Below are 21,839 nucleotides of genomic sequence, written 5' to 3'. Positions count from 1 at the left end.
ATGCTGTGGCACCGCGCGACCTAGTCGCCGGGGCTTCCCCCAACGGCTCGTTAGTACCCGACTTGCACGGGGGGAGAGGGCTGCCTTGTGTGACCAAGAACTGCTCGCAGTGAAGTGGAGGGACAAGAGGGACGTTTACCTTCTGTCCACCATTCACGCAGACACGACTGTCCAAATTGAACGGGCAACTGGAGTCATTGTGAAACCCCTCTCTGTCCACGACTATAACCTTCACATGGGAGGGGTGGACTTCAATGACCAGATGTTGGCTCCCTATTTAGTTTCCCGACGCACCAGACGCTGGTATAAGAAGGTGTCTGTTTATTTAATTCAATTAGCGATGTATAATAGTTTTGTTCTCTACAGTAAGGCTGGGAGAACAGGATCCTTCCTAAAATTCCAGGAAGAGATCATTTCGGAACTCCTGTATCCAGGAGGGTCCGTGCCCCGAGTCCCTGATGTAGTTAGCCGGCTACATGGCAGACACTTCCCGTCTGTCTATCCTGGTACCCCAACTCAATGTTCCCCAAGAAAAAGATGTTGTGTCTGTAGCAGGGGTGGAATAAGGCGTGACACCACCTTTTTTTGTCCTGACTGTCCTGACCAGCCTGCCCTATGCATAGGGGAGTGTTTCCACAAGTTCCACACTCAGGTACACTATTAGTGTAGGGATTGCATCTTACAGGACAGGCACACAGGGGTCTTAGGGCCCTTTCACACAGAGCTGCCACAAACTTCTCCTTTCACCTGGGACAAAATGCATAATGTACTTCGCCACATCTCTGGGCGATTTGCGCTTTGCACATTGTCCCATGGGGAAGGAGAGGTTTGTCCTATAAAGGTAAAAAAACAAAAAAAATTAAAAATCACCGGTAAGCAAAAAAGTTATTGTTCTGTTTCAAAAGTTTATAAAAGTTAATGTTCTCTAAAGTTAATATTAATAAATTTATTGCGTTGCGGCCTGTTTTTTTTTTTTTTTACCTTTTAGGTGGACCAAGCGAACAAGCAGCTGCAGCACTGATGTGCATTCTGACAGAAGCATTGCGCTGCTGTCAGATTACACAAAAGTCGGTGTATGCGGCGCTGCAAGACGAGATTTCTCCTCTGCAGTAAAAGATACGTTTGCGAGGCATATGAGCTGAGGAGGCGGCGGTGTTCATATGCTTTGGCAAACACTTTGTATATATATATATATATATATAAAAAAAAAAAAATCCCGGCAATGATTTATTCATCCACATCGATTGATGTGAATGGAGAAATCTGGTTTGCCAGGGCATACGAGCTAAGTGGGTATGGATGTTGGGCAGAGCTCCTATGTCCTGGCAGACGCCTTTCCCCTCCTTTTTCTTTTTGGCAGAGATTTTTTCATCCACATTGATCGATGCGAATGAAGAAATCTGTGCTGTTCATTTTTTCTTTCAGCCCAGAGGCTGAACGAAAAAAAAAAATCTCATTACCCGTATGCTCAATATAAGGAGAATAGCAGAAACTCCTAATGCTGGCCATACATGTAATGACTGCGGAGACCCTCAAATGCCAGGGCAGTACAAACACCCCACAAATGACCCCATTTTGGAAAGAAAACACCCCAAGGTATTCGCTGAGGGGCCTATTGAGTCCAGGAAAAATTGAAATTTTTGTCCCAAGTTAGCGGAAAGGGAGACTTTGTGAGAAAAAAAATAAATAAAAAATTTCCGCTAACTTGTGCCAAAAAAAAAATAATTATTTGAACTCGCCATGCCCCTCATTGAATACCTTGGGGTGTCTTCTTTCCAAAATGGGGTCACATGTGGGGTATTTATACTGCCCTGGCATTTTAGGGGCCCTAAAGCGTGCAAAGAAGTCTGGGATCCAAATGTCTAAAAATGCCCTCCTAAAAGGAATGTGGGCCCCTTTGCGCATCTAGGCTGCAAAAAAGTGTCACACATGTGGTATCGCCATACTCAGTTGGGGAATGTGTTTTGGGGTGTCATTTTACATATACCCATGCTGGGTGAGATAAATATCTTGGTCAAATGCCAACTTTGTATAAAAAAATGGGAAAAGTTGTCTTTTGCCGAGATATTTCTCTCACCCAGCATGGGTATATGTAAAAAGACACCCCAAAACACATTGCCCAACTTCTCCTGAGTACGGCGATACCACATGTGTGACAGTTTTTTGCAGCCTAGGTGGGCAAAGGGGCCCACATTCCAAAGAGCACCTTTAGGATTTCACCGGCTATTTTTTACAGATTTTGATTTCAAACTACTTCTCACGCATTCGGGCCCCTAAAATGCCAGGGCAGTATAACTACCCCACAAGTGACCCCATTTTGGAAAAAAGACACCCCCAGGTATTTCGGGATGGGCATAGTGAGTTCATGGAAGTTTTTATTTTTTGTCACAAGTTAGTGGAATATGAGACTTTGTAAGAAAAAAAAAAAAAGAAAAAAATCATAATTTTCCGCTAACTTGTGACCAAAAATAAAAAATTCTAGGAACTCACTATGCCCATCAGCGAATACCTTAGGGTGTCTACTTTCCGAAATGGGGTTATTTGTGGGGTTTTTCTACTGTCTGGCCATTGTAGAACCTCAGGAAACATGACAGGTGCTCAGAAAGTCAGAGCTGCTTCAAAAAGCGGAAATTCACATTTTTGTACCATAGTTTGTAAACGCTATAACTTTTACCCAAACCAATTTTTTTTACCCAAACATTTTTTTTTTATCAAAGACATGTCAGAACAATAAATTTAGAGAAAAATTTATATATGGATGTCGTTTTGTTTGCAAAATTTTACAACTGAAAGTGAAAAATTTCATTTTTTTGCAAAAAAATCTGTAAATTTCGATTAATAACAAAAAAAGGAAAAATGTCAGCAGCAATGAAATACCACCAAATGAAAGCTCTATTAGTGCGAAGAAAAGGAGGTAAAATTCATTTGGGTGGTAAGTTGCATGACCGAGCAATAAACCGCTAAAGTTGTGGAGTGCCGATTTGTAAAAAAGGGCCTGGTCTTTAGGGGGGTATAAACCTGTGGTCCTTAAGTGGTTAAAAGAGGGTCCACCCCCTCTACCCCAGTCCTTTTCCAAGAACTAAGGCCTATTGCACACGGCCGTTTTTTTTCCCCCGTTTACTGGCCGTTTTTTGCGTTCCGTATACGGTCCGTATACGGAACCATTCATTCATTTCAAAAAAACTGAATGTACTCCGTATGCATTCCGTTTCCGTATTTCCGTTCCGTTTTAACATAGAACATGTCCTATTATTGCCCGCAAATCACAGTCCGTGGCTCCATTCAAGTCAATGGATCCGCAAAAAAAACGGAACACATACGGAAATGCATCCGTATGTCTTCCGTTTCCGTTCCGTTTTTTCCTGAACCATCTATTGAAAATGTTATGCCCAGCCCAATTTTATCTATGTAATTACTGTATACTGTATATGCCATACGGAAAAACGGAACAGAAACGGAAACACAACGGAAACAAAAAACGGAACAACGGATCCATGAAAAACGGACCGCAAAACACTGAAAAAGCCGTTGTGTGCATCCGTGGCCATTGTGCCGCTTTCCGTTTTTTTTCGCGGACCCATTGACTTTCAATGGGTCCGTGGAAAAATCGGAAAATGCACCGTTTTGCAGCCGAGGCCGTGATCCGTGTATCCTGTCCGTCAAAAAAATATGACCTGTCCTATTTTTTTGACGGACAACGGTTCACGGCCCCATTCAAGTCAATGGGTCCGTGAAAGAACACGGATGCACACAAGATTGGCATCCGTGTCCGTGAACCGTGGCCGTAGGTTGCTTTCATACAGACGGATCCGAAGATCCGTCTGCATAAAAGCTTTTTCTAATCTAAGTTTTCACTTCGTGAAAACTCATATCCGACAGTATATTCTAACACAGAAGCGTTCCCATGGTGATGGGGACGCTTCTAGTTAGAATACACTACAAACTTTGTACAAGACTGCCCCCTGCTGCCTGGCAGCACCCGATCTCTTACAGGGGGATATGATAGCACAATTAACCCCTTCAGGTGCGGCACCTAAAGGGGTTAATTGTACTATCATATTCCCCTGTAAGAGATCAGGGCTGCCAGGCAGCAGGGGGCAGACCCCCCCCCCCCCTCCCCAGTTTGAATATCGTTGGTGGCACAGTGTGGGCCCCCCCTTCCTCCCTCTATTGTTAGAAATCGTTGGTGGCACAGTGTGCGCCCACCATCGCCCCCCCTCCCTCCCTCTATTGTAATAAATCGTTGGTGGCACAGTGTGCGCCCACCATCGCCCCCCCTCCCTCTATTGTAATAAATCGTTGGTGGCACAGTGTGCGCCCACCATCGGCCCCCCTCTCTCTATAGCAGTAACAACATTGGTGGCACTGTGCGTCCTCCCATCTCCCCCCCCCCCCGATCATTGGTGGCAGCGTGGTTCCGATCGGAGTCCCAGTTTAATCGCTGGGGCTCTGATCGGTAACCATGGCAACTAGGACGCTACTGCAGCCCTGGTTGCCATGGTTACTTAGCAATAGTACAATAGTAGAAGATTCATAGTTACCTGCTTGCTGCTGCGATGTCTGTGTCCGGCCGGGAGCTCCACCTACTGGTAAGTGACAGGTCTGTGCGGCGCATTGCTAAAGAACTGTCACTTACCAGTAGGAGGAGCTCCCGGCCGGTCACAGACATCGCAGCAGCAAGCAGGTAAGTATGAATCTTCTACAATTGTACTATTGCTAAGTAACCATGGCAACCAGGACTGCAGTAGCTTCCTGGTTGCCATGGTTACCGATCGGAGCCCCAGCGATTAAACTGGGACTCCGATCGGAACTACGCTGCCACCAATGATGGGGGGGGGGGATGGGAGGCCGCACACTGCCACCAATGTTGTTACTGCTATAGAGAGAGGGGGGGCGATGGTGGGCGCACACTGTGCCACCAACGATTTCTAACAATAGAGGGAGGAAGGGGGGGCCCGATGGTGGGCGCACACTGTGCCACCAACGATATTCAAACTGGGGAGGGGGGGGGGTCTGCCCCCTGCTGCCTGGCAGCCCTGATCTCTGGGGGATATGATAGTACAATTAACCCCTTCAGGTGCGGCACCTGAGGAGTTAATTGTGCTGATCACGGCCCTAAGATCGGGTACTGCCAGGCAGCAGGGGGCAGTCATGTACACAGGTTTTCAGTATATTCTAACCTGAAGCGTCCCCATCACCATGGGAACGCCTCTGTGTTAGAATATACTGTCGGAAATGAGTTTCACGATGTAGCTCATATCCGACAGTATATTCTAACATAGAGGCGTTCCCATGGTGATGGGGACGCTTCAAGTTATGTTCGGGTGTCCGCCTGGCCGTGCGGAGGCAAGCGGATCCGTCCAGACTTACAATGTAAGTCAATGGGGACGGATCCGTTTGAAGATGACACACTGTGGCTCAATTTTCAAACGGATCCGTCCCCCATTGACTTTCAATGTAAAGTCTGGACGGATCCGTCTGAGGCTACTTTCACACTTAGAAATGTTTTAACAATATAATGCAGACGGATCCGCTCTGAACGGAGCCACCGTCTGCATTATATGAACGCAAGTGTGAAAGTAAAGGGACTCCTGACTTTACATTGAAAGTCAATGGGGACGGATGCGTTTGCAATTGCACCATATTGTGTCAACGTCAAACGGATCCGTCCCCATTGACTTGCATTGTAATTCAGGACGGATCCGTTTGGCTCCGCACGGCCAGGCGAACACCAAAACGACTTTTTTTTCATGTCCGTGGATCCTCCAAAAATCAAGGAAGACCCACGGACGAAAAAACGGTCACGGATCACGGACCCACGGACCCCGTTTTTGCGGACCGTGAAAATAAACTGTCGTGTGCATAAGGCTACATGCACACAACCGTATCTGTTTTGCGGTCCGTAAATTGCGGATTCGCAAAAACACTGATGCCATCCGTATGCCATCAGTTGTTTTTTTTTGCGGATCCATTGTAACAATGCCTAAAATGGAAAAGAATAGGACTTGTTCTATTTTTTTTGAGGGGCTACGGAACGGACATACTGATGCAGACAGCACACAGTGTGCTGTCCGCATTTTTTGCGGACATATTGAAATGAATGGGTCCGCATCCTATCCGCAAAAAAAATGAATGGACACGGAAACAAACAACGTTTGTCTGCATGTAGCCTAAATCTAATCATTTCTACATCCCTTTCTTTATATTTTTTTTATTTTTTATTATAAATATTAGGCCTCTTGCACACGTTTTCGTTTCGTTGAAAGATAGAACATGTCCTATTATTGCCCGCAAGTCACGTTCCGTGGCTCTATTCAAGTCAATGGGTCCGCAAAAAAAACGGGACACATATGGAAATGCATCCGTATTTCTTCTGTATCCATTCCGTTTTTGCGGAACCATCTATTGAAAATTTTATGCCCAGCCCAACTTTTTCTGTTATTACTGTATATGCCATACGGAAAAACAGAACAAGAAACGGACCAGGAACGGATCAGTGAAAAACGGACCGCAAAATACTGAAAAAGCCATACGGTCGTGTGCTAGAGGCCATAGGCTCAAAGAAAACCGATTACCGGTAAGGCTCCATTCACACATCCGCAAATGTGGTCCGCATTCGTTCCGCAATTGTGCGGACCCATTCTTGCTCTATGGGGACAGAATAGATGCGGAGAGCACACTATGTGCTCTCCGCATCCGCATTTCCGGAGCGCGGCCCCGAACTTCCGGTCAGCAGCTCCGCAAAAAAATAGAGCATGGCCTATTTTTGTCCGCAGCCGCTATTTAGTGCCGGCCATGTGTGGCCCGGTGAATTACACCACGGATGTGTGAATGGACCCTAAGTTTAATCTAATTTTTCCCCTTCGCCTATGACAGCACCCCTGGAGATTAGGCGAAAATAATCTAGGGCGGGACAACAGCTTGGAGCACCTTACGGCCAAAAGCAAGGCCCTCAATTAGAAGGCAGCTGAAGTCTATAGGGTCTGAAAAATTTATGTGGGGAACTCCAGGTGGCAGCCCTACAAATCTGCTCTATAGAAGCGGAGGCCCTCTCTGCCCAAGAAGTGGAGACTGATCTAGTAGAGTGAGCGCCGAACCCCGAGGGCGGAACCATGGGCGTAGGGATCACCATAGCAGCCATAGCAATGGCTATGGGGCCCTACGCCACTGGGGGCCCGGGCCGCCGGCTGAGGATTATATGTTTTTTTAATTCATGTGGCGTAGCTACAAGGGTCGCAGGCCCCTCCAGGACAGACAGAGAAAGCGCTATCTGCAGGGCCTGCAGGCTGTGGGTGATAGGGCGCGGCCGGAGGCAGAGAGGCATACCTGCAATGAGGAGATGGAGTGGTCCCGCTCCCAGTCTGGGCGGCAGTCAAACTGGCCGGAGATGGAGGATGCAGAGCATACAGCGAAGCTGCGTGCTGCTGGGGTGTGGGCGCACAGACGTTCAAGTGGCTGTGAGGTGAGGGCTGGCTGACTCTGGGACTGGTAAAGTTTACTCTGGAGTCCTGGACCATTATATCTGGGGAGGAGGGGGGAGAAGGACCCTGGAGGTCTGGACCAGTACATTTAAGGAGAACGGGGGAGCAGGACCCTGGAGGTCTGGTCTGGACCATTATATAGGGGGGAACAGGACACTGGAGGTCTGGACCATTATATTTAAGGAGAAGGGGGATCAAGACCCTGGAGGTCTGGACCATTATATTTAAGAAGGGGGGGAGCAGGACCCTGGAGGTCTGGACCATTATATTTAAGGAGAAGGGGGGAGCAGGATCCTGGAGGTCTGGACCATTATATAGGGGGGAACAGGACACTGGAGGTCTGGACCATTATATATTGGGAGTAGGGGGAAGCAGGATCCTGGAGGTCTGGACCATTATATATGGGGAGTAGGGGGAAGCAGGATCCTGGAGGTCTGGACCATAATATATGGGGAGTAGGGGGACGCATGAACCTGGAGGTCTGGACCATTATATAGGCAGGAGGGGGGAGCAGGACACTTGATGTCTGGACCATTATATCTGGGGACTGGCGGTGGGAGATTTAGGGTGGGGGTGGGAGGTCTAGGAGGGGTGTGGGGATGTTGGGGTGGGAGGTCCTGTAAGGGTGTTTGGGTGGGAGCTCTGTAAGGGGTGGGGGTCTGAGAGGTATGTGGGGGTGGGAGATCTGGGAGGGGGGGGGGCCATAAAAAAATGTTGCTATGGGGCACAGTCATTTCTAGCTACGCCCCTGGGCGGAACGACCCACTTGGAAGAGTACGCTAAGTTAATAGCCTGTCTAATCCACCTAGGAATGGTCTGAGAAGAAGCAGCAGAGCCCTTCTTCACACCTTGGAATAAAACCAACAGACAGGAGGAGGACCTCCAAGGCTGAGTGATCTGTAGATATTGAATTATACACCTCCTAACATCTAAACAATGAAATTCTTATTCCCTCTCATTTTTGGGAGAAGCACAGAAGGAGGGTAAGGGTACTTTCACACTTGCGTTGTTTGATTCCGGCAGGCAGTTCCGTTGCCTGAACTGACTGCCTGATCAGGCAAACTGTATGCAAACGGATGTCATTTTTTCTGACTGATCAGGCATTTTTCAGACTGATCAGGATCCTGATCAGTCAGAAAAATGCCTGATCAGTCAGAAAAATGCATTGCAATACCGGATCCGTTTTTCCGGTGTCATCAGGCAAAACGGATCCGTTTTTTATTTTTTTTTCATTTTTAAAGGTCTGCGCATGCGCAGACCGGAAGGACGGATCCGGCATTCCGGTATTTTGAATGCCGGATCCGGCACTAATACATTCCTATGGAAAAAAATGCCGGATCCGGCATTCAGGCAAGTCTTCAGTTTTTTTCGCCGGAGATAAAACCGTAGCATGCTGCGGTTTTCTCTTTTGCCTGATCAGTCAAAACGACTGAACTGAAGACATCCTGATGCAAACTGAACGGATTAGGGTACTTTCACATTAGCGTTTTTCTTTTCCGGCGCTGAGTTCCGTCCTAGGGGCTCAACTCCGGAAAAGAACTGATCAGTTTTATCCTAATGCATTCTGAATGGAGAGTCAGTCCTTCAGGATGCATCAGGATGTCTTCTGTTCAGTCTTTTTGACTGATCAGGCTTTTCAGAAAAACGTAGCATGCAGTATTTTTACCTCCGGCCAAAAAGCCTGAACACTTTGACTGAACGCCTGATCAGGCTTTTTTCCCATTGACTTGCATTAACGCCGGATCCGGCCCCGTGTGTTCAGTCAAAACGGATCCGGCTTTTGCATGTTAAACCCGAAAAATGTGAAAAAAAAGTTAAAGTCCATAAATGGCGGATCCGTTTTTTCCAATGCATTTTTCCATTGTGATCGAAAGCCTGATCAGGATTTAAATGTAATCCGTTTTCACACGTTTTTCCGGATCCGGTGGGCAGTTCCAGTGTCGGAATTGAACGCCGGATTAAAACAACGCTAGTGTGAAAGTAGCCTTACTCTCCATTCAGAATGCATGGGGATATGCCTGATCAGTTATTTTCCGGTATAGAGCCCCTGTGACGGAACTCTATGCCGGAAAAGAAAAACGCAAGTGTGAAAGTACCCTAAAACTATCTCCTGGGAATGGTGAAAATGGGAAGAGACCTTCGGTAAAAAAAAGGATCAGGATAAATCACCACCCGATCCTCCAAGATCCTCAAGTAAGGCTGGTCAATGGAAAGTGCAGCAATCCCACTAACTCTCCTAGCAGAGGTAATGGCTAAGAGAAACGCAAGTTTTAGGGAGATACAGTTAACTCCGATATATAACTCAAACCAAAAATATCACGTATGGAAAAATGCCATGAACTCCTATAAATGTACTCAACTTCACACGATATGCTGAACAAGAAGCTTTATTGATTAACACACATCAAGACAATTGTATAAATACTAAAAACATATATTGAGAAGTGCAAGGATGTGAGAAAGAGATCCCTCCAACCACAGGTCTAAGTACAGCTCAGCAACCTTGATGGTGTAATACCACACGCCCATAATCATGGAAGTAAAGCGGTACCAACAGGCATCCATAACCTACGTGTAACTAGGAACATCTGCAAGAACTCACAGGAGCCGCAGAGTCCAACAGATATGGCTGAGAGCTGTGATTTGGATATCCATAATACCTACCCGGGTACAAGGGAACGGCCTAACGTCCGCTTTGCTATCGCGCTTTGTCAAGTGCCCTTTGTCAAGGTTTATATCCCATCCAAGTCTGCCCAGAACTTCCCTTAACCAGGCAATTTGTTCCCTCAGGATGTAACTTGACCGGCGACAAGACGAAAATCGTCTAGATAGGGTATAATAACTATGTCCTTCTCCCTCATGTGAGCCATCTCTGCAATGATCTTTCTGAAAACCCTCAGGCCTGAGATAGTCCAAAGGGAAGGGCCTGAAACTGAACAAGTAGGCTCTCCTTCTCTAGCTGAAATGCTACTCTCAAGTCTGGTGACTGGGATGGATAGGGATATGATAATACGCATCCCTCAGATCTACTGTAGCCATATAACAGTCTGGAAAGAGTTTGTTCAACGCCGACCTGATGGATTCCATCCGAAATTTCTCGTACACCAGATAACGATTCAGACATTTTACATTTATTATTGTTCGAAATGAACCGTTCGGTTTTATACAAGAAAAAGGGTCAAAACTTCCTTGGAACTTCCACCAACACTTTTTTCTCTAATAGGGAAAAAACTTCTGAGATAATGGCCGACTGTCTTGGTGGGTCTTACCGATAATCTGTTATCATAAATTTTTCTACAGGCAACCTTTGAAACCTTAACCCCTCTCCACGGGCTGTTGGAGATCTTCTGCCACTGACCTGAAAACAGAGACAGACGACCCCCCACTGGAGGCCTGGTGTCATTGGGGTTGCTTTTTTGAGAAATCTGATCCGAAAAAAAGAAACCCCTTAGACTTCTTAGCTGCTGCTGCAAACTGTCTAGCACTTTCTTTCCCTCTGAAACCTTCTCTATTAAACCTGGGTAGGAAAGGCTCTCCTAGGGAGCTGCTGACTGGTGGAGGGAAAGCCCTTTTTTCTATCAGAGGCCTGTTCTAGTAAATCATCAAGGATCGGCCCAAATAAGTATTCACCTCGACACTGAATGGTGCAAAGCTTAGCTTTAGAAATAGCATTACCATTCAAGCTTTTCAACCAAATAGCTATACAAGCAGAGTTAGATAAGGCTGAAGCTCTGGCAGATAACCTTAATGAGTCAGCGGAAGCACCGGCCAGGAAATCCAGAGCATTATATATAGTAGGGAAAGAGGATATTAACTGCTCCCTAGGGGTACCCCCTTTTATGTGAGCCTCCAGCTCCACCATCCACACTTTTAGGGATCTAGCAACAGAAGTGGCGGCAATAGCAGGTGTAAAGGCCGTCGCCAAGGCTTCCCAATTCTTTTTTTAAATAAATTTCTGCCTTTCTGTCCATCGGGTCTTTAAGATAACCCATATCCTCAAAAGGAAGCGCAGCTTTTTTTTAGACATCTTAGCTACCGGGGCATCAAGTTTTGGGGCCCTATCCCAAGAGGCAGACACTTCTTCATCAAAAAGATATTTATGTTTTACAGAGGAAGGAATATAAAAACTTCCTATCAGTTTTTTTTACACTCTTTAGCAATGACTGCCTGAACATTTTTATGCACGTCAAAGACCTTCCTTCTCTTGGGGCCCAGACCGTCAAACATAGATTCCTGAACTGACTGCGGTGGCTTCTGGTCATCTAAGCCCATGGTAGCTCTTACTGCTTTGACTAGGGAGTTAATGTTCTCAGCATGAAAGGGCGGCTTCCCTGAGGATTCGTCACCAGAGGACTTATTAGATGATTCTCCCTCTTCCTCCAATCCTGAAAGTACATCACTGTCACTTGAGGGGGGATTAGATGCAGCTGCAGAGGTACTAGGGCGGTTTTTAAGCAGACCGCTAACCGATTCATTAACCTCCTCACAGATCATCTACTTGAGGCTGCGAATCAGATACAGAGCTTCCTCCTCCATTAACTTGCTCACACATGCTTGAAAAACGGGTTTAGCCCAAGCAGAGGGTAGCTTCCTTTTACACACAGCACAACCCTTTTCCTTAGATCTGGAGACCTTTCTAGAAGACTCCTTAGATACCTAAACATAGAAGATGACCCCCATGAGTAACATGCAGCAGAAATATTGGGGTACAACCCCTCTTACCCCACAGTGGTACCAGCGTATCATTGGTGGTTTCAGTGCGCTGAGTCTGCTCCATGCTCAAACAGCAGTATCAGCCAGAATGGAGGTACTGCCAGCTTCTTCCACCCTAGAATAGCAGTGAGCTGGCTAGGCTTTTCTCTCCGGGTGCGCATGCCGGCTCCCCCCACTTCCGCAACCCAGAAGTGCTTCTCCCTACGCACGTGCAGACAGCTGGACATGCGATCACAGCCGCAGACGCCCCTGGAAGGCAGAAACCCTCCTGGACCAAGAAGGAGACGGAGTGGGGTAGGAGAAAGAGGCCCAGTCTCTTGCAGGCTCCTAAAGGAGGCTTAAGCCGCCCGGGATAACCTCCCAATACTATAAACTAGTCGGGGCTCCCTTAGCTCCTCTTCAGCTCTTTAGAGGTTCCGATTCCCACCTGTCCCTTAGGACAGGAAACAGAACTGGGGGTAGAGGGAGTGGACCCTCTTTTAAAGCGGTTCTGGTTTCTGTTTCCTGTCCTGGGGAGGCGGTCTAGGCAAAGGGGAAATTTTAAATGAAGGGGTTTTTCAACACATTTTAACTAATGACCTATCCAGAGGATAGGTCATCAGTATCTGATAGGTGAGAGTCCTATACCTGGGACCCCCACCGTTCAGCTGTTTTCAGAAGGCAACAAAGCTCCTGTGAGCGCTGCAGCCTTCTCTCAGCTTATCCTTGGACACTGACTTCACGTTCATCGGTCACATGCCTCGGCGCAGCTCAGCTCAAGTGAATGAGGCTGAACTGCGATAAAAAGCAGAGCCGCTGTACAAGGTACAGCGCTGTGATCGTGAGCTGTGAGGAGGCTGTGCCTTCTCAAACAGCTGATTGGTGGGGGTACCAGGTGTTGGACCCCCAACACTGATCAGATACTGATGACCTATCCAGAGGATAGGAGAATAGGTTAGTTCAAGAGCAGCACAACAAGCGGCTTGTAGAGAGCAAAAATGGTGGTCATGCAGTAGCTGGGCAAGGGATCACAGATCCAACGCGATCCAAAGGCATATGGAGGAAGTAGGGAGCCACAGCAGCATATCCACAAAATCTTCTTTATTCAAATAGACACCTCACAACAGGGCATAAAAATTGCAGCAACGTTTCGGCTACGAATAGCCTTTATCAAGCATATTTTACAACTAAAATCACAGCATATAAATCCAATATACTGGGCCCACCCATCCAGAGGATAGGTCAGCAGCTAGAAAGTGTCAGAAAACCCTTTTAAAAAAAGAGTTAGCTTTCTAAGTATCTACTGACTAAATAAAAAATATTTAAAAGTACCAGCTGTGTCACATAGTTTCTTTGTATCTACTATCAGCCACTGTTTGCGTCACAGTGTGAATTAACTAGCTAAGGGATATAGTGAGCCTTTCCAGCACGCTAATGTAGGTTCACTCATATTCTATCCCTGCCCTATGTTCATTTTCTTATAAGCCGTTTCTTAGAGACTGTATCTTATGAGCAGTTTCTCACATATCTATGTGCAACTACTGTCTAAAAATAATAACTTAAACACTGCTCCCCGACGTTTCGCCAGCTGATCTGGCGTCCTCAGGGGATTTGGAAAGAGTATGTTTAAAAGGGGCGGGAACGGCTTCTTAAACCCTCTGATGCTGACGTCATTCACACTGGTGGCATATCGCTAGTCAGTAGATACTTATAATATGGATTTGATAAATGTTACATTTTAACAAGCAGAAAGTAGCACATGGAACATAGGCGTTATTGGTCTTATGGACCATTTGTAAATAATACAAGTTGTGAGTTGCCTAAGGGCTCATTCAGACGGCCGTATGCTATCCGCAAAAATGCGGATCCGTTTTTTTGCGGATTAGATGCTGACCCATTGACTTCTATGGGGCCCTTTTCTATTCCACAGTTCCGCAAAACAAATGAAATATGTCCTATACTTGTCCGTGAAAATCAGGACATGGGCCCCATTGAAGTCTATGGGTCCGCAAAAATACTGAATGCTATCCGTTTTTTTTATGGACATGCTAAACTGTCCGCAAAAAAAACAGATCTGCATTTTTGCAGACACCATACGACCGTGTGAATGAGGCCTAATAAATAATAAAAGTTGTGAGATTTAGCTTTCTAAGTATTGCATATATTTCTTACCACAGGATAACATTTTAGCTACACTGAAGAAAAAAATTACAGATGTATACTCAAGTTGTATAGGTGAGGTCCGGGCAGCAATAGACACCGTGCAAATGTTATCAAGCATTGAGAATCGACTTGGAGAATTGCAAGACGCATTAGAGTCACTTCCAAAGGAAATGGTTGCAGCTGCACAAAAAGCAAAGCAAAGGGAAAGGAGGATGAGGTAAATATAGTAATCGTGACCATTCCTTGAACATTTCTCACCTTAAGCTGCCCATACTTTTTAGACAGTTGTTAGCAGAACACTCACTCACCAGACAGCCCCGACTCTCCTGAGACCCCCATATACATGCATGCTCAGCCAAGCATGCATGTGTTCTAGTTGCTGTCAGATGAAAATATTTACATCCAAATGTTTAAAACCGGTCTATAAATATATAGAAAGAAAATCTGTAAAATACCCAACGGATGAAAAAAAAAAGTGATGAACCAACCGTTTCACTACTTAAACAGGTTGTTCTGCCGAGGAGCTGACAATCCTAATGGTCCTAAAATGCTCCATGAAAACCTCACTCACCTGTCCATAGTCCTGCCATGCCCATGCCATCGCTCAGTTCCTGGTCATTGGGGTTGTCGGTACCTAGGCTGGACAATCCCTTAAATTTTGTTTAGATTTAATTAAATAAAACACTGCTAATATGTTACAGAATCCATCAAGAAAAGTTAAAGGATGAATTGGTAAAACAAGAAAAGCGTATGATGCGAGCCCTGGAAAGAGCAACCGCATCTCCTTGCAGAACTGTAAGTTTATAATAACACTATCCCACAACAGCAGACTGTGCACAATTGTCAAGGAGCTGTCCAGAAAACCGTTTTCATGAGCTAAATCTCCATGAAAATCCACACCAAATTCGGCAAAAATAAAAACACATTATGAACACTTGAACTGCAATGAAATCTGTGGTGAAAACCGCTGCATTTTTTATTTTACGCTGAGTGAATGAGGTTTGATAAAACCCATTTGCTAACATTGTACTTTGTTGCAGAATTTCTCTGTGGATTCTGCAAGTGAAATTCTTGAAAAAAATTACTGTGAACTTACATTTACGCTGGGTTCAGACCTGAGCGTTCTGAAACGAGCGCTCTGTATGCGCGATTGTACGGGCGTTTACAATCGCGCATACAGAGACAGGCGTGCACACATTGTCGCGCGTTCCCGAATATCTATGTGCGGGAACGCGCGACAAACGCCCAAAAAAAAGCTCAAGAACTTGTTTGAGCGTCGGGCGTTTTACAGCGCGATTGTACGCACTGTAAAACGCCCAGGTGAGAACCATTCCCATAGGGAATCATTGGTTCTTGCCTGTTGTGCGTTTTACAGCGCGTAGGAACGCGCTGTAAAACGCTCAGGTCTCAACCCAGCCTAAGGGAAATACATGCCTGAAAAATCTGACATGTATTTACCGTTAAATCTGCGTCAGAAATCCGAGGCTGGCCCTTACATTTCTGCCACAGATTTTTAGCTGCACAGGCTTCAGATCTGCATACCGACTTAGTTAAGAACTGTCTTTCTTTTTCCCATGATGCAGATTTCAAATTTGTACCATATGAACTACAGCACAGATTTACTTTTAAATCAATGGGAAGCTTCTCTGCGTCCTGCGAGCCCTCAGTGCAGACATGGTGATCTCAAAGAGAAGCAGGTGGTCCAGACACCCTTCATTCATCCCTACTTTAAAAGTCATAAAAATATATAACCCTCTCTCTCGACAGTGGAGAAGGAAATGGTGGGGACACTACTTACCATACAGTATGTGTTTCTGAGAGAGGATGTATGGGGCTATTTTGTATGCAGAGGAGGAAGGGGTTAACAACTAATTGGAATTGATCCTGGGAGATTCAGGGGCTTGATGAGCTGCTGACCACCGAAATAAAGGAATCACATTCGTGGGATAACACTTTTAGGCCTCGTTCACATTCCCATGTCTGTTTGACATCTGTGAAGGATCCATGTTTTGTCCCCTTGCCATATGTCATGCGTATTCCACGTGCACTGCTAGGCTGAAAAATCCATTTTCAAACCATTTCCTGCCAATAGTCTGTGAAACACCACTGACATAACACAGATGCCATCCGTGTTGTGTCAGTGTTTTTTTACAGACTCATAGACTTTAATGGGTGTGTTTGGTCCACATCATGGACCAATGTAAAGTAGTGCATGTCTCTGCGATTTTTTCCACTGGCCCATGTTCAGTAAAAACCACTGTGTGAACACATTAAAATCATGTGGAAAATGCAGATAGCACACATCCGTGAAAATGAGGCCTTAAAGGGAACCTGTCACCAGGATTTTGTGTATAGAGCTGAGGACATGGGTTGCTAGATGGCCGCTAGCACATCCGCAATATCCAGTCCCCATAGCTCTGTGTGCTTTTATTGTGTAAAAAAATACATCCGCAATACCCAGTCCCCATAGCTCTGTGTGTTTTTATTTTTGCCCAAAAAAAAAGATTTGATACATATGCAAATTTACCTGAGATGAGTCCTGTATGTGAGATAAGGCTACTTTCACACTAGCGTTCGGGCGGATCCGTTCAGAACGGATCCGCCCATAATAATGCAGACGGAGGCTCCGTTCAGTACGGATCCGTCTGCATTATTTTAGCAAAAAAAAGCTAAGTGTGAAAATAGCCTAGTACGGATCCGTCCAGACTTTCAATGTAAAGTCAATGGGGGACGGATCCGCTTGAAGATTGAGCCACATTGTGGCATCTTCAAACGGATCCGTCCCCATTGACTTACATTGAAAGTCTGGACGGATCCGTACGGATCCGCACGCCTCCGCACGGCCAGGCGGACACCCGAACGCTGCAAGCAGCGTTCAGCTGTCCGCCTGTCCGTGCGGAGGCGAGCGGAGCGGAGGCTGAACGCCGCCAGACTGATGCAGTCTGAGCGGATCCGCCTCCATTCAGACTGCATCAGGGCTGGACGGCTGCGTTCGGGTCCGCTCGTGAGCTCCTTCAAACGGAGCTCACGAACGGAATACCGAACGCTAGTGTGAAAGTAGCCTAAGTCAGGGACAGGACTCATCTCAGGTTAATTTGCATATGTATCAAATCATTTTTTTTACACAATAAAAGCACACAGAGCTATGGGGACTGGGTATTGTGGATATGCTAGCGGCCATCTAGCAACCCATGTCCGTAGCTTCTATACACAAAATCCAGGTGACAGGTTTCCTTTAAGCATTTTCTTGACATGGACATCCAAACCAAATCTGAAATGAAATCCACTTCGCTTATATGCAGGTTTTTATTGTGGATTTTTGTGTGGATAGATTTCACTCATTGTATGGCAATAAATTAAATCTGTAGTGAAAATTTGCGACATTTCTGTGGATAACTGCAGATTTGAAAATGTCTTCCTTTTTACCAATACTGACTGTTTAACCCCTTAGATCTCATGATCATCAGTGACCATGGCATCTAACTAAGGGAGGTGGCTTACTCGCTGTCGTGGGAGGGGAGAGTAATGGGGTAACAATCACAGGGAGCTGATGGGTTGCTATTGCAGCTGGGGTCTAACCATGCAATCTAAAAAAAACTATGTCAGAATTGCTGGGGTTTTTTGTTCATCATCTCCTAAAAATACAGAATAAAAAGTGATCAGTATGTCATATGTATCCCAAAATGGTACCAATGAAAAATGCATTGTGGAAAAAAGAAAAAAGCCCTCACACAGCTCCATCTATGGAAAAAAAAGACATTATTTCCAATATATCTGTCCCAAAATGTTGGCACTAAAAAATAAAACTCATTTTGCCAACAGGTCCCTAATCGGCTACATTTGTGAAAAAATAATAAAAACATTATGGTCCTCAGAATTTTGGGGGATGAAAAAAAAATAGCAATTAAGGTCAAAATTTGTTGTGGTATTTAGGGTGAGATGTAACAAAACTGGTGCCTCTTAAATTTAGCGCATCTTACGCCAGCGCAACATCTAAGTAATGCCTTATTCACACAGTGGGGAAGTTATATCAAGGCTGGTGGATCCATCCGCCAGTCTTGATCTCCCTGTGATGGCATGAGATGCGCCTGATAATAAATCAGGCGCACCTCTGCCCTGTTGTGCGCCAGAAATGGAAGTCTACGCCAGCTACAGGCTGGCGTACACTTCCTCTATAACTGCACCTTTTCAGAAAATGGGGGCATATCCTAGCAATATTGTCTGAGATGAGACAACCCCTTTAACCAGCCTAAAGGAGTTGTCCGGTTTCCTACTCCCGGAACCGCTGCGTTCTCTTCAAAAAGCTGAGAGGTGGGAGTGCCAGGAGATGGCCCCCCACCGATCTGATATTGGTGGCATTTCCAGGGCCGGTGCAAGGATTTTTGCCGCCCTAGGCAAAGATCCATTTTGCCGCCCCCCTCATGTGACTCACTCACTGACAGACACACACACACACACTGACAGACAGACACGCACTCAGACACTCACTGAATGACGTGAGTGTCATACACTCACTGACAGACAGACACACACTCACTGACAGACATACACTCACTGACAGACAGACACACCTACCCACTGAAACACACACACACAGAAACTCACTGGCAGACAAACACACACATATACTCACTGACAAACATACACACTAACAAACACACAGACACTCACTGACATACACACACACAGACACTCAATGACAGACACACATACATTTACTGACAGAAAGACAGACATACATACACTCACTCACTGACATAAATACACAGGCAGACACTCACTCAGTCAAACACTTAAACACTCACCTCCCTGGGGTCCAGTGTGGTGCAGCTCCTCAGTCCTCCAGCGCGCCGTTTAGTATGCCGGGACCGGAATGACGTCATATTCCGGCATCACAGAGGGCGCACGAGGGAGGAGTGGGAAGCTGCTAGAACAGCCTCCCTTGCTGCCCACCTCCTCTCCTCTGGTAATTTACTGGCAGAGCAGGCACCTACCTCCACCTCCTGGCCCCCCTGTAACGGCGCTGGGGGTGGCTCAAGAGCCGCTCTCCCTGTCGCCCAGGGCTGCAGCCCCAGTCAGGGGGAGCCCACCAGGGCGCCCCCAGCAGGCCGGCGCCCTAGGCGAACACCTAGTTCGCCTATATGGTTGCGCCGGCCCTGGGCATACCTTGAGGATAGGGCATCAATATCGGAAACCAGACAACCTCTTTAGGCTTGTAAAATGTTTGCTATTTATATAAATAAATAAAATATTTGTCAAATGCTAATTCTTTTAGTGTGTTAATATATCACCATAATGTTCTTCAGGAAGGGAGGAAACTTATGAAACGTTCTGAGCCTCCACTGCAATCAAGGCGGCAGAAAAAAATGGTTGCTGAGAATCTGGCAGCAAAGAAACAGGAAGAATATCAGTATTTCTTTACTTGAATACAATACACCTTATATTGTCAACCCTCTCTAGACACAGACCACTTTATTCAAACCCCTGGATGTTTTATTGATATAGGGTAAAACAGGGACTGTAACTGTTGTGCAATTCCTCTATTATTTCTTCTAGAAGTTTATTAATGAAGTGCCAGGAGTCTGCTGAAAAGGGCTATCTGGGGGGGAAGGGGCATGGCCAGGCATCGGAGGAAGATGGACGCATAATCCCTGCGCTCCCACACCCAGCCATCAGCCCAGCGCCTATCCTCTCTAATCAGGGTTTACAGCTGCTGTACTGTAACAGCTGACCTGCCGAAACCTGAGATGGGGAAAAACCCCAGAATGCCAGTCGGACTTGAAGCAATTCTTCGAGCCAGAGCGCGGCAAAGATGACGGCACAGCGTCCTCCTCACTCCACTATTCGTCGACTCCACCAGACCCAGAGAGCCACCCTTCACCCACCTCACAGACATCACCGGTGAGTGCGACACCATATAGGTCAGAGCACCGGGTCTTACCAGCTCCCCCTTTGCAAACAAAGATTGCAGACATAATAACGCATGAAGGAGAGCGGGGAATGCGCCATGACACCAGGTCTGAAGCGCCTTCACCACCAAGGCCCGACCTGCATGGCATGGAACAGGGCAAGGGACATTGTGAACATCCTCATAGCCCACCTGAGACAGAGGAAGCTTCCTCCTCAGATGAAGGGGCAAATACCCATATGATGGATGCATCGGAGGAAGATGGACGCACTAGCTGCGTCCCACTCTCCAGTGTCTGAACAAGCTCTTAAACGCATGTTAATTGCATTGAAATCATCCCTCCATCGTTACTACTTTGCTGACGCCCATATCAGCCTCTGTGCAAGCTCTTGATGCTAGTGTTACACATTGAAACGAAAAGGGGGGAATTTGCGCAGTCTCCAAATACAATAACCGACGCCCATAATGACATAGCGGTTGAGCTGGAACGAGTGAAATCTAAACTTGCTGACTTGGAAGACCTCACCCGGCGCAATAATATAAAGCTGAGGGGCATCCCAAAAACAGTCCCTCCGTGAGCATTCCGGTCTTTATTACCCACTTTATCAGCTCAAGACGTGATTATAGACCGAGCACACAGGGTCCCTAGACCCACTCATCTGGCAGAAACAATCCCCAGGGACACACTAGCTAGAGTGCACTTCCTTCATGTTAAAGAGGCCATACTGTCAGCTGCCCGGAAGATGCCAGCCCTACCAGACCCTTTTTAAACCGTCAAGCTCTACACAGACCTTTCAAATACAACTCTCCGCCAGAGGAAATCGCTGGCTCCCATTACTATCAAGCTGAGACAAAACAACGTTCCTTACCGTTGGGGATACCTAGGGAAGATCCTAATAACTAAAGATGGCACTTCACACTCAATCAAAACCTTAGAAGAAGGGAGAAAACTACTACTCTCTTGGAACATGAATCTAGCATCAATTGAACCAACTCAACCTGGGAGGAACACAGACCGGCAGCGGAACATAGCTACACCCTATCCACTGGGCTGACTTCACTATCGCTCTGGCAAGATAACTGGGTGCAGAGGAAAGCCGTACACCCTCCTGGTAACACACCGGGACTATACCCCCACACTGCTGATAGCAGCTTAGAGCTGCGTCCTGTATCCAATCTACTCCTACACTGCCCAGGGACTCCTAATTAAGATGATCCAATGTGTTCTGCAGTTTACACCGTTTTTTGTTTGATTACAGTTGTATGTACCGTCCTGTGCCGATATTCCCCCAAGTGCCCTTATACCGACCGAATGGTGCTCCACTTTATGCCACTTAATGTGAAGGGTCTAAATTGTCCACAGACAAGAGCTTATCTGTGGAAGGAGGCGATGTTACATCACGCCGATATCTTGTGTGCACAAGTGACACATATTATGGCAAAAGATGCACGTAGATTGAAGCACCATTCCTTTCCAACAACCCTACAATCACACTCCGAAAAAAAGACAAGAGGTGTTCTAATCGCTGTCAGAAATACAGTTACCTTCACACAGATTGCACAAATAATTGATCCCAGAGGTCGCTATGTGATTC

General features: G+C 46.3%; 1 protein-coding gene across 1 annotated transcript in view; it reads left to right on the top strand.

The window, feature by feature from the left end:
* CCDC38 (coiled-coil domain containing 38) overlaps positions 1-20,543 on the top strand; it is a 52,301-nt gene extending 31,758 nt beyond the window's left edge. Inside the window, exons 11-13 of the mRNA XM_044277221.1 lie at positions 14,351-14,553; positions 15,038-15,131; positions 20,064-20,543. Coding sequence (XP_044133156.1) covers positions 14,351-14,553; positions 15,038-15,131; positions 20,064-20,543 — 777 coding nt within the window. The remainder of the gene's footprint in view (positions 1-14,350; positions 14,554-15,037; positions 15,132-20,063) is intronic.
* The last annotated feature ends 1,296 nt before the right edge of the window (positions 20,544-21,839 follow it).

Source organism: Bufo gargarizans, chromosome 2 (assembly GCF_014858855.1).
Source record: "Bufo gargarizans isolate SCDJY-AF-19 chromosome 2, ASM1485885v1, whole genome shotgun sequence".
NCBI classification, from domain to species: domain Eukaryota; kingdom Metazoa; phylum Chordata; class Amphibia; order Anura; family Bufonidae; genus Bufo; species Bufo gargarizans.
Note: the sequence above shows the minus strand (reverse complement) of the source record. Positions and strands in the feature narration are given on the sequence as shown.